Source organism: Pomacea canaliculata, linkage group LG3 (genome assembly GCF_003073045.1).
Source record: "Pomacea canaliculata isolate SZHN2017 linkage group LG3, ASM307304v1, whole genome shotgun sequence".
NCBI lineage: Eukaryota > Metazoa > Mollusca > Gastropoda > Architaenioglossa > Ampullariidae > Pomacea > Pomacea canaliculata.
This window is the reverse complement of record NC_037592.1, coordinates 34,498,938-34,512,312: the sequence shown is the minus strand read 5'-3', so window position 1 is coordinate 34,512,312 and position 13,375 is coordinate 34,498,938. Positions and strand designations below refer to the sequence as shown.

At 41.5% G+C, this 13,375-nt stretch overlaps 1 protein-coding gene across 1 annotated transcript; it reads left to right on the top strand.

The window, feature by feature from the left end:
* Positions 1-4,312: 4,312 nt before the first annotated feature.
* On the top strand, positions 4,313-10,112 carry LOC112560317 (tektin-4-like). The gene is made up of 6 exons (XM_025232095.1): positions 4,313-4,981; positions 5,834-5,904; positions 6,493-6,636; positions 6,976-7,198; positions 7,435-7,589; positions 9,734-10,112. The coding sequence occupies exons 1-6, from the start codon at positions 4,448-4,450 to the stop codon at positions 9,948-9,950; spliced, it is 1,344 nt and encodes a 447-aa protein (XP_025087880.1). The 5' UTR covers positions 4,313-4,447; the 3' UTR covers positions 9,951-10,112.
* Positions 10,113-13,375: the final 3,263 nt, after the last annotated feature.

Below are 13,375 nucleotides of genomic sequence, written 5' to 3'. Positions count from 1 at the left end.
AAATGCCACTGGCTCTGCCGATTTCCAGAGAGAGTGTTTGCAGTTTAATTAATCTCTTTATTTTATTTATTTTTGTCGGCCTGATACTGGTAGGCAAGTACCGTGCGATTCTGTCTCAGTAACGGACTAATTTCACAAAACAGTACACATTTATCTTCAAACCGTAAAATAAATATTAAAAAAAAAAGCTTGACAGTTAATTGTCTGTGCCAAATACCGGCACTTGGAAAACTATCGTCATGCGGTATTGTCTTTGTCTCTGTCTATGAGATAGTGAACGGCTTTTGCAGGAAGTTTTGGACTCATTCCCCGCAAATAAATCCATCATCGTGATGCAGTTTCTCACAAATAAGATAGGGCTTCATCGACCCCAGGCCTGACGAGAGGGGGGGGGGGACAGGGGGTCTGGTGTACCCGGGCCGCGGCTGTCAAGGGGCCCGGCCTTGGTCAGTGGATTTTTTTTTCTTCTTTTCTTTTTCTTTTAAAGAAAGGTCTAAGGACAGAACACCCAAGCATTACACATGCAGAAGTTGAGTTTCAAGTCTGTAGAATACAATTTCGGGGTGCCGGGCCTGTCGTGAGAAGTGTAGTCAGCGGTTATCATATTCTCGCTGGACAAGCCAAGAGTGACGGCCGCTGGACACAAAGATTTATCGCGTGTGAACCGCCCTGAAGAACGTTCGTGCCATGAGATTGCTGGCTACAGGTGCCACTACGGAGGGGGGAATGGAGGAGGGGGCGGGCCCTGCAAGCAAATCGGAATGAACAGTGGAGATCAGGCAGGTATGTTTACTGATGTGTGCACTGGCCACTCTGTGAACGACATGGTGGGGCCCGTCCCTGCGCTGCAGCCTGTAAGCGAGAGACATCAAGGCTGCTTTTTTTCGTAGTTACTAAGCAACACTGAGACTATTTTAACCGTATCTCTTCACTAAACAAACAACTACATTAGTCTACACAGTAGATCCTTGATACAATGAGACTATTTATCCTGTAATACTATCGCAGCCAGCAAATAGAACACATTATTGCAAAACATTTTAAAAACTGCCGTCCCGCAAATATGAGGTTTATAAATTGATCACGGTGGTGTCGCGGAAGTTTGGAGCTGGAGGAGGATGATAAAGAGGAGGTAGCATGAGAAAGGTAATTTAAGTGTAGAGACAGTGTTCGCACGGTGGGTGGATGGCGCGGATAGAGTAGGGAGGAGAGTTATGTCACCGGAAAGGGAGGACTCTGACTACTGTAACTAAAGTGTGGGACGATCGCACGACCTCCGGCGATGTACAGCATCGCCCTGTAATAACACATCGCCTCCGACCTTCTTTTGCTCTTTGGCGACAAAGCCCCGGTAAAAAGAGATACTATCTACCCACCATCCGTCCCCAAAGCCACCTCGGAATTTTCTTATTGTGCGCTAGTTGTCTTCAAGGAAGCTGTCATATATGATGCTGTATACAGTCACATCTCGCTACTATGCCACCTACCGGGACCGAGCAAAAGTGGCATAGTAGCGAGGGTTCGTACAACGGCTTTATTTGCTCAAGTTACTTGTCAGTCCTATGCTCTCAAGAATCGTCAGCTGGCGCTAGCTGTCTCCTCTCATTCTCCCCCTCACCTCTTCATCCTCCACCCCTCCCAACCACATCCGCGCACCTGCATCCTGTCGCTAGTCGACACCCTCACACCTTCCCACTTTCACGTGGCTGTCACCCGGCCAGCGACCACCCGACCCCCACATTGCCAGCCTCCACCCTCCCTGTGTGCGTGCTATGTTCCATCCCCACTAACTGCGATGTCGCACACTACCTTGACGGGGCCTTGGCGGAAGTGGCGATGTCAAGGTCAGGGCGTACTGCGTCTTAATTTTTTATATATTTTTTAAATATTTTTTTATTTTGTATTTTTAGCATTTTAGAAGGGATCTAGAAAAAGCTGGGGTAGACCTAGGTGGTCGTTATTCGATTTTTTAGTACTAGTCTGTGTGATTTCAAAGTAAGAGAATGTAAGTAGCCTGTGTGGCAGTCCGCTGATTATGTGGTTATAACGTTGAGTTGTTGAACATTGAAATAATACTGAGAAATATTACAGTGTGAGCCGCTGTATACGTGTTCTATCTTCTGTTCAACGGATGACTGAAGTGACTTTGTACAGGAAAGTGTGACACCGCAGATGTTCAGATCTTTAAACGAGCCAAGTTACTGCTACAGTCGTAACACTACCATACAGTATAATAATCGAGTTTATTGGCAAATAGCATTTGACAAGGCAGGAACATCAGTGTCAATGAGAGTGACTAGCGTCTCAAATGGACTGACAATAATGAAGTTTGTGAGAAAAGCTCATAAAGTTTAGTCAGCAGGTAAAATGACAATATTATACTGTATAACTTTGTTCTATGAACTATTACGATTCAGCTAAAATATGCTAAACATTTCTATTTTTCTGTCATTTTTACAAAACCTTCTAATCTCCTTAAATATTAAAAGTATTAACACTTACTAGCTAACTAGTCTTTAAAACAGTTGCTTTGTCTTTTAAACCTGAGAACGTATTTTAACGGCTAGTGACTGATGGCGGTTGAAGTCGACCGAGTTTATGCTTCGTAAAAAGTTGGATGAATTCAAAATTTCTGCTTTAAAGAGTCTGAAGGCGACAGTTCAGTTCAGATATTTGTTTACGTGTAACAGCATGCGTGTGTGTAGTTATTGTGTGTGTGTGCGCGCGCGCGTGCGGTTTTGCTAAAGGAATAATATAGGAAGGACTTTCGATAGGTGCTGCGTGTTTGTTATGTAAGTTGATAAAAATGATAACTGATGTGCTCTGCTGTTCGTCGCAGCAAACACTTTTTTTAATGAGGTTATTAACGACACTCGATGAAGACTTGTTTAGGCATTTACTTCTTCGGTTCTTCCTCTTTCCATGTAGAAGTATAAATCACTTACATAGAGAACATTTCCTTGCACGTCAGTGAGCTTAGTACAAACTCGCAGCACTTACAACAAAAAGGCGATGTGATACCTCTAGCAGTTGTTCTAATCTGTCGAGGTTTTGACATCGCTGCTGACGTAACAGTCCTTACTAAGGGGGGAGGGGGGGTCTGTGGAGCGGGGTGCTACAAGTCTGATCCTTTAACATCATTTGTCCTCATTTACTAACCACTCGCATGTAAACAACTTTATGTTCAAGTAGTGATGTAGATCCTAGTGCACTTGTCCTAATGTTTGCAGTCTATATTTCGTTACTGAATGAAGTGTAGATATTGAGATTTGAATTGTAAACATACATTATATACTGGGAAAATAATTTACGATTACAAGTACAAGGGGCCCGGAGAGGTCGTCTGTCCCGGGGCCCGGGCTGGCTCTCGGCGGCCCTGATCGACCCAGCACACCTGAGTTAATAAAACACTATCACCCTATAGGCGGTCTCTAAGTCTGCTTATGTTGCCCTCGTCTCTGTTGTCATGCGTCAGATGAGACGAATTTAGACTCTTTTTCTCTGCCCACATATCTATGTTCGTTCTGAGTTTTCGTCTTTCTTCAAGACCCGCCATTTTAAGAAATATTTAATTCATAATCAAAGGAGCTCGTCTGCTCGTGACATTAATTCGTCCCTATACTTTGTTCATGTTTGCCACAGTGTCATCCGTTTGTTTCTTTGTGTTATAGTTAAGTGTTCGTTTTTTGTCATTGAGCTTACATGGGGAAATGAACTATAAAAATTTTTGTTATTAATACTCCGCACTCGGCAAGCTATTGCTTAGCGAACGCGCGGTGTTATAAATGACAAAAAAAGGGGGAAAAAAATGAAAATGCACAGTAAATCTCACTTCAATGCCTTTGTACATATGTGGTAGGCACGATCAATTCAATAGTACAGGTATCATATAGTTTCCTCTTTTTTAATATATTGCGTTCATCCCTGTGATCTAACACCAGAATCGGTGTTAGGGGAATGCGGGGCCTTGGGAAGCCGGCACAATATATGTAGCGGCAATAAAGAATTATGAACTGCCTCATTCCGACGGTGCACGTGGGGGGGGTCTCCCCTGCTATCCACACCACCACCCCCAGCAAACCCCCAACCTAGCGCTGGCTATGTTTGATGCAATATTTTTTTTTAATTTTTACTAGCCACACAGAGGAACACTTCTACATCAGATGTACGTGTGACTGCTGAAATAGTTCCAGTTTCACGAAGCTGAGCAATCCATACTCACCGCCTATAAGCCGGCGATTCAGTTACCGTTCCTAACCACCTCTTCGCCACTAGAGGCGCTAAGTACTTCCCTTAGCGACAGAACAACACGCTGGTTGGCGTTGCCCGTGACAACTACATTACGGCGCTATTGCTATCAGAGGGTTGTCTTTGAGAGCCTCGCGGGATTCGCGGAACACTCTTCTAAGGTGCTGTCCGCCCTACAGAGAAAACCCTTAAGCTGAACATGGCTTGTGCCACGCTTATGAGTCGCGAAATTCCTCCAGAGCGGCCTCCGGTGGCCTCGCTCGAGACGAATCCGCAAATGGAAATAACATACACAGGAAACACTGGTAACGACATGGGGATTTCCACTATGGGCTTTCGCTCCGCGAAGTACAACCCAAGTGAGTGGCACGAAGGCAACTACTCCAAGTATTACCAGTCGTTCGTGGACCGAGACAACGCGGAGCGCGTCCGCCACGAATCCAAACGCACACGCAATGAGACGGAGGCAACGACCAACAACACGCAGGCTGACGTTACCAAGAAGCTGGCCGAGCGCTGCAAGGACATCCAGTTTTGGAAGAACGAGCTGGAGCGAGAAATCAGGGATGTCATCGATGAGACAGCCCTGTTGTTGGACCTGAAGAAGCGGTTGGAAAACGCCTTACGCACTACCGAGATCCCACTGCACATTGCCACTGACAACCTTAACTGCCGGCAGCGTCGTCAGGGTTTGGATTTGGTGCAGGACGACGTTGAAATCTCACTGCTAAAGGTCGGTATCAAGCTGATTTCTATCATTCGTAATGTCCTGTTCTATACATATTAATTATAGCTGCGTTGAGGTAAAGTAAATAATGAATGACTAGGTCTGCTCATGATATTAAATACAATAGAAATACAATGTACAAATACAATTCTTCCCTCTAGTGTGCTGGCGTGTCATCATACCTATAATTGCCCTTGTGGATGAATAAAGTTGTATTGAATTGAATTGAATAGATAGCCAGGCAGTGACAAATACTGTCACAGAATTACGCTTTTCCCTGAAAAAGTGCTGTTGCTTTTGCTACTGAATCATTAACACAACAGCAGATGTTAACACCAACTTCTTTTCTGCTGTACTGTATTAGTTTTGTGCCTATACATATAACACTTTATTTATCCAAGAGGGCAATTCATATTTTTTGTGTCATTTTGTTTTTACAGTCTTTTTTTTAAATGCCAAAAATACTCTATATTATGAATGCATGCTACAGATATATTTCTGGTGGCCTGTCTGAATATCTAATATGATTAATTTCAGAAAACAAATTGAAGAATAAATATTGGAATAGCAGAAGACTTTTTTCCATTTTTGGATTACCATTCATTATTCCAGTAGCTAGATATAATATTGGTACATTTTAGCAAAAGTTTGACTAATGAGATATGTGTGTGTATATGAGAGAGAGAAGGGGAAAGTGGAGAGAGGTACAATTAACACATAATTTATTCAAGCATCCTTTAGGAACACCAGGTGCCAGAAATACATATGATTTGAGGATTTGGTAATTTCTTTTGTTGTCATCTGCCAAACAATCATTTCTTGAATTTACATTCTTTTTTAAATTTCATTCTATTACAGGAGGTTGAAATTATCAACAATGTACAAGATCTTCTTCGGAATTGCATTGCCCAAGCAGAGAAGCAAATTCGGTAACACAATTGCTTTACAAACTTAACAAAAATGGATTCATAACTGTCACTCTCAAGCCATTCCTTCTTTAGTCATCAAAACTTAGTGAAAAGTTAAACTTCTTTCTTCTGTCCATATAACAACATGGTTATTCAATTAGAAAAATGTATCTGAAGTCTCAAAACTAAAAAGATGTTTCATTGTCCATTAAAAGACAAAGTGATGATGGTCCCATAGAAGAAGTTTGTAGGGGCAGTGCACTGTGATTCGCTGTCTAGAATATGGACCTCAGACTTCTCCTACCACTGCCTTGCTCTTTCCCTGATCAGAGACAAATTTTGATGGGTAAGAAACAGGGAAGTTTTCTATTTAATAACATCAACTACCGTCAAACCAGCAATTGTTGCCAAAATTTTGAGTCAAGTAATCAACAGGCTATGGAACCTCCCAAGATAATCTTGTTTTGGATCTTAAAGGTAATAAATTAAAAAATTTTTTACAAAAAATAATATGTATGATAAATTGTACACAACAATAATAAAGTTTAAATGAAAATGCCCCTCCCCCCAAAAAAAAAAGATAATTAAAGTTTGTTGCCTTTGTTTCAGCCTAAACCGGGATGCTAAACAGATTTTGGAGATGGACTGGAGTGATAAAAAAGAAGCTTTGGAAATTGACACAGCTAGTGGCACCTTGCGTAACCACCACACTAACAAGCAATTTCATGATGGAGCGGCCAAGTTTGAAGAAATGTGAGTAAAATAATTTCCCCAAATTAAAGCAAATATTCTTTCACAACACAAAATTACTGATGTATCATGCCACAACACAAATACACTTGTCTTTCTTTTCCTGCCTTTTCCACCATTTTATGTCTCGTATATTCCCCCAGAAAAATCAAGAAAGGTGGTTATTACAATAATAGCTCATGAACACATACATGTAAGGATTCACTCACCCACAAAATGTCTTGAAAGAAATTTTCTTTTATCATTTAGAAATAAAACTGCCATGCAGACGGCCTTTGAAAGAGATGTTATAAAATATGCAAATTGCAGTAAAACTAATGATGATTTGCTTGTTTCATTCAGCCAAAGCACACCAGAAACATGGGCACAGTATACACATGACAACATTGCTCGGGCAGAGCATGAGCGCATGGCCTCAATCCAGCTGCGCACTCTAATTGAAAATGTCTTCGAGGACACATCTCGTGATATGCGTGAACAGTGTGACACAGTCAATGTCAACTTCCAGAAGCGACTAGTCGAAATGGAGGATGCCAAAAACAAGCTAGAAGAGAACCTGAAGAAAGTAAGTTACCAACTGCCTGGCTTCATGTTGCCCTCCCTCACAGAACCCCTTTTCTTACTTTTAAGCAGAATACAGGTAGCCTTGACATGGAAACGAACTAACGAAGAGAGCAGTTTTCTTGGAATCATGTGCTTTTATCTCTACATTTGTATTTATCAATAAATGTTTGCATTTTGTAATTTACACCTTTTTAAAAATTCTTGAAACCCCCTCCTACCTCTTATCTTCCAAAAAAGGTTTGCGGAGAGATAGCCCAACAAGAAAAGAACATTGATGACCTCAAAGCAGCCATACGTGCCAAGGAGGACCCCATGAAGGTTGCACAGACACGACTCTATAATCGGACATACAGGCCCAATGTAGATTTGTGCCGAGATCCTGCACAATATGCGTAAGTATAGATGTTTCGCTTTTGTTTAAAGCGGTGCACATATTATGACAATTTCCAAGGTGGGTTGTACGGGGTCGATGGTTAGTGGACAAACTTTTGGTGCCTCCAAAACTGCTTACTCAAAATAGGATGGCCGGCCACACTGGCCTTCAGTCAAAACCCAACTCTCACCACTGGTTCCACATGCCACACCTTAGCACTCTGTCTCAGCTGACAGACTAAGCCGAGTGATGGGGTGATGCTGACACACTGGAAGTCTTCCCTGAGAAAGTCAATAGCTCTCCACTACTAAGTAAGAAACACATTTTAATTGTGGATCTCGGCTGTCATCCATCTCAATGAAGGCAGAGCGATAATGACTAATGCTCCTTTGAAATTATGAGGACATGAGCTCACATGCAACCTCTTAGGCCATTCAGATATTTTGACATTGTGTTGTCCCTGTGATAGTCAGATAGGGATGACGCCAGACCTGCTTCCTTCAAGAGGGTCTACCTCAGTGACTGGTGGCTCTGTAAACCTGAGCAGGGGAAAGCAGAGTAAAACTACTGCTTGTATATCAACTATGACTACAGACTTTATGATCTTGCAGTGGAATGCAGAAGGTACCAAGCAGAAGAAACTACAGCTTCTAAGAGAATAGCATTCTTTGTCCAAGGCTTTAAAACCATCAGGCAAGACAGACCAACCAGTCACAAACATCAATGTCAGGCATTGCTTTTGCCTCATAAGACATCCACCACAAAAGTCAGCAGCTAACTAGGAGGCAGCAACCATCTACCTATCTTGCTTCAGATTGCTGGCATGTCGAATGCCGTAGAACACAAGAAGATAGCCAGCTGGAACTTCAAGGTGAACTATGCTGAAGATCTCTACAGCTGCACATTCACTGATGGCATCAACAAGAATGTGAAGACTATCACTGAGAAGATCCTTGAAGCAGCCCATAAATTCATCCCGCATGGCTTCAGGAAAGACTTCAAACCATACTGGAGTAAGACACTAGTCAACTTGCACTAACAGCTGTCAGATGCCAGAGAACACATGGAGTAAAAAACATCAACTGGGATCACTGCCCTGTACAACAGTCTAAAAGATTTCAACAAAACCAAGACTACAGAGCTTCAATAAATCTGAAAGATGACAACACTGAAGCTTAACTAAAGTACTTGCTGACTGTAGTTCTTGCTCACATATTTGTGTGTCCAGCTGGTCACTTTGTTACATTTATGCCGAAGTCCTGAACAAAGGGACACTATCTCTTCTCATGGCCACACAGTGCAGGAAACGGAGGGAATCCTTCATCAGGTGAAAAAATTGCAAAGTCCTTGAGACAGAGAACACCATCATAGTTCTGCTACAAAGAAAATAGCAAGTCAGGACACAGGTTCACTCCCAGCTTCAGCAGCAGACCATCCATACTCCACCAATGACCTCTGACCGTACCATGGTAGAACTCAATAAAACCATCAGCTGACTCAAGAACGAGAAAGGCCCTGGCAAAGATGGAGTGTGCAATGAATTGATCATTTTGGGCCAGCTTGCACACAGAGGCTGCTTGAGGTCTTCAACCAATCATGGAAAATAGACATCTTCCCAACAATTTTGAAAGAAGTCATTATAGTCCCTATCTTGAAGAAAAAGACCTAAGAAAACCAAGCTAACATGAGAGACCAACCAGATTGCCTTCTTCTACCCCTTACCTGGCAAGTGCTGTATCAGAGCTTCAACACACTGACGCTGACCCACATCTATACATATAATCCTCTGATGCTGCCATCCACAATGGGGTGGTGTGGGGGGAAGTGGAATCTTCATACACCACCCAAAATAATGCAGCATCTAATAATGAATCACTCTCATCCAACTACCAGGAAGAGTTCACAGCCATATGGGAAGCTGCCAGACATTAGCATCAAAACCTATCATGCTACCTTCCAGACTGTATTGTCTGGGATTATTTACACTGAAAACTGCTCATGATGATGGGCCCACAGACCCCTGAGCCTGTCTTGCATCTCTGTCACCTATAATGTTGGTGACCTGAAATACCTTGAAGTTTTTTTGTAAGTAGTCAATATTTTGCTTAGTCTTGTCCTTTTGAAGCTGTAATATGCCTTCATGAGCTTTCTTTGTCACTTCAGGTTGGTGGCAGAAGTCAATGAGATCTGCCAGTCAATTGATGCACTGAAGAATAGGCTCAACTTGGCAGAGAATTCACTAAAAGACCTGCAAGACAATCGTATGTCATTGGAGAAGGAGATATCTATCAAGAAAAATAGCATTTTTATTGACAGAGACAAGTGTGTGGCTCTTCGAATGCGGTATCCATCCTCTATCAAACTTCAAGGCTATCAGTGATGACTTTCTTGTGGCTTAAACTGTCTTTGCTAATAGATTTTTGCAAGTCCAACTGGTCACTTTGTTATATTCATGCAAAAAAGCATATTTTTACTATATAATACTCTCTTTCGAGATGGACAAAGATAAAGAGTACCTTTACAAATAAAATCGTAAAAGGAATTAAAATCAGTAATTTTCTGGAGTGTTTGTATAGATTGTACATATACTAGGAGCACATAATAAACAGAAACAAGAAACACAGTTATCTATTTTAGATGCACTTTTTCCCACTAAAAGTATTCACATCATTTCCACAATTTCCCGTTTTAGGTTGTCTGTGTTGATTGCAGTGAATTCTTGTGTAAACATAGCATTTAGGTACCAAGTAAACATGCTTCTAGATAATGCAGCTTTAAAAGTCGCATGGAACAGTGTTGATTTGAACTGAGATGTAGTAGACGTGTCTATTGCACATTATTTAGTGCTATGGAATAGTTTGCTCTTCTTGCAAAGGACTCATTATTATGATGTATTTTCTGCTACAAACCCAAGCCTTATGAAGAAAAATTGTATAAAAAACTTTGTTTACTTGCATGCTGGTGGAAATTGTAGCTGTCTTGCTTTAACGAAATGAGGGTGTTTCAAAATATCAAATCAATAGCAGTTGTCTGTCTGTAGCAGTTGTTTAACTTTTACAAAGCTCTTGTAAAGATGAACATCATGCTCAAATGGCTTGTCATGTTAATAAATATCAGTATTAATTCCAACAGATAAATGAACCACAGGCAAGAATTATAACTGGCTTTTGTTCTCTACCAACATTAAAAAATCATATTCTCATTTATTTCCATTTTACATTCCACAATACCATCATAGATGAAAGAAACTGGATTGAGAGGCATTTACCGCTTTGGCTTAAATTAAAAATTAACTATTTTTTGGCACAAATCTTGTATCGATTTGAATGAGATGTTGGAGAATCTTTGGTCTGGTAAAAAAATTGAATAAAGGGATGTAACCCATAACTTTTGCTTTGTATTTCAAAATTAAATAGCTTCCCTTAACCAGCAAAGAATGTCTAATATTCTAATCGCTTGCGTGCGTTATTGCTGAAAGAAGAAAAGAGTGGAATTCAAAAATCTTAAAATATGTTCCCCCACCCCATCTAGTTTACAACACCGTGTAGGTAAATATTTTTGGAGTCTATTGGTTACACCAAATACCTTAGGGACTTACAAAAAATAGCATCAAAATGGATTCTGGTAAGCAGCAATCTTTGCATCATTCACATAAACATAATGTGCAGCACAGAGGGAGAATGCATCTTGTCCATATGTCACTGTCTTTGTGGAAGGGAGGGACAGAATGCGGGAGTATGAGTGAAGGTTTCTGGCAGGAGTGTGAACAGACAATATTTCAGTAAAGTAGTAGAGGGGAGGAGCCTTCAAAGAATCCACAGCAAAGAGTTGAGAGCTTGTAGTCTATTCTAGTTTTAATAGGTAGCCAAATGAAAAGAATGAAGTGGTGTGACGTGTTCAGATTTGCAAGTCCAGAAAACGAGATGAGTAGCCGAGTTCTGGACATTCTGAAGCTTATCAATGAGGTACTGTGGACAGCCAGCAAGAAGAGTTACAGTAGTCTAGACACAACAAATGGGCAGATGAAAATTTTGGTGGTTGATATGGATATGGACAGTGTATGGCGAATGGAGCTGATCTTCCGGAGCTCATAGTATGCAGAACTACAGATGTGAGAAACATGCCAGCAGACATTTAGTAACCTAAGTTATGAGTTGAAGTAACAAAATGAACATCAGCGTTGTCTACAACAGAGACAGGCAGTGAAGGATAAACTCTGGCTCTCCTTTTTGAATAAATTAAAGCTATTTTTTCATCATTTAGTTTTAACTTGTTGTGGGTCATCAATTGTCTAATATCAGAAATACAATCTTGGACACTATAGATAGCAGTGTAAGCCTGAGAAGAACAGCTGAGTGTCATCAGCAAAGGAATGATCAGGTATAGAGAGAGATTGAATTAGAGTAGTAAGTGGCTTAGCAAACACGATAAAGAGGATGGGACCAAGAACAGAATCTTGGGGTACTTCTGAGTGAATGGAGACTGGTGGAGACACGAAGCCATCCACTATAACTGAGAAATATGACTGAAACCAGTTGAGTGGGGAGCCTGAGATGCCAGAGTCTATGAATGACAGTAATGTGGTCTATAATATCAAAGGCAGCAGACAGATCTGCAAAGACCTGTACGGGTTCCAGCTAAAGACCAACACCAACATCCTCCTAAAGAAACAAGGCTAGAGACAGTGAACCTGCAGACCTACCAGTTCTATGGAAGGTCAAAAGAGCTGTAGTCTGAAGGGAGGAAGGTCGCAAGGCATTGATAATATGCCACTGGGCTACTCAAGCAGGGTGGGAAAGAAACTACAAAGCCCCTCACTGTCCTGCGCCTGAGTCTGGGAACGTAAGGAATGGCCCAAATGGATGCAGTCACTAATCATGCCCTCCCAAAGAAACAGCAAGCAATGCCAGAACTACAGAACTATAAGCCTTATCAGCCACCCAAGCAAAGATATGCTGAAGGTCATACAGAACTGCATAACAACCACTGCAGAAAAGTTGCTAGCAGAACAGGCTGGGTTCAGACCACGTAGGTTGTAGATGTACAGTTGAACTGATCTGAAAGTGTTGCATCCTTATAGAAAAGCATCTTCAGCACCAGGCAAACCTTTACATTTCTACTGACTTTAAAATCCACCAGAAATGTACATTGTCAGGCTAAAGCATACCTTTTCCATCACTGCACCAGAGGAAAGCTCAGAGACAAAGCACCATCCCATCAAAAATCCCCACCTAAAAACATCCATCAGACATGCCTACATCATAACTGTATCAGATGAACCAGTCTCACAACTACATTTTATTAATGAAATTAATTAGTTTTCAGTATACTAACATGCCATGGATTAGACATCCTAGGAATGCACAAGACCATTTAAAAACTTTCACTCTCACAAACCTAAGAGTTATCTACAAATATTCTATAAATTGGTTAAAAACTGGCTGGATACTGGTGATCAACTGGATAATTCTGATGGTTATGTGTTAATGCTGGGAAAAGAACAGTAGAGAGCGAGGCAGAGGACATTGGAACCACATGGGCCCAACTGAGAGGGGAAGGTGGTGGGAAATTGGTGTTTCACACCGAGCCAGCAACTAAGGTTATATCACAGCAAGGCAGCCAGTCCTGTAAACAGATGTCACATGCAGAGAAACAACAGCGTGCCCAAGACAAGATCTGAACCTGGGACAGCCAACCCTCACTCTATTGGTGACACGCTAACCGTACTGCCTGCACGTCTGCTGGCGCAGTGTTGCTGCGGCCCTATGCTCCTCAAGAAGCAGTAAGGAATAAACAAATGTGTTA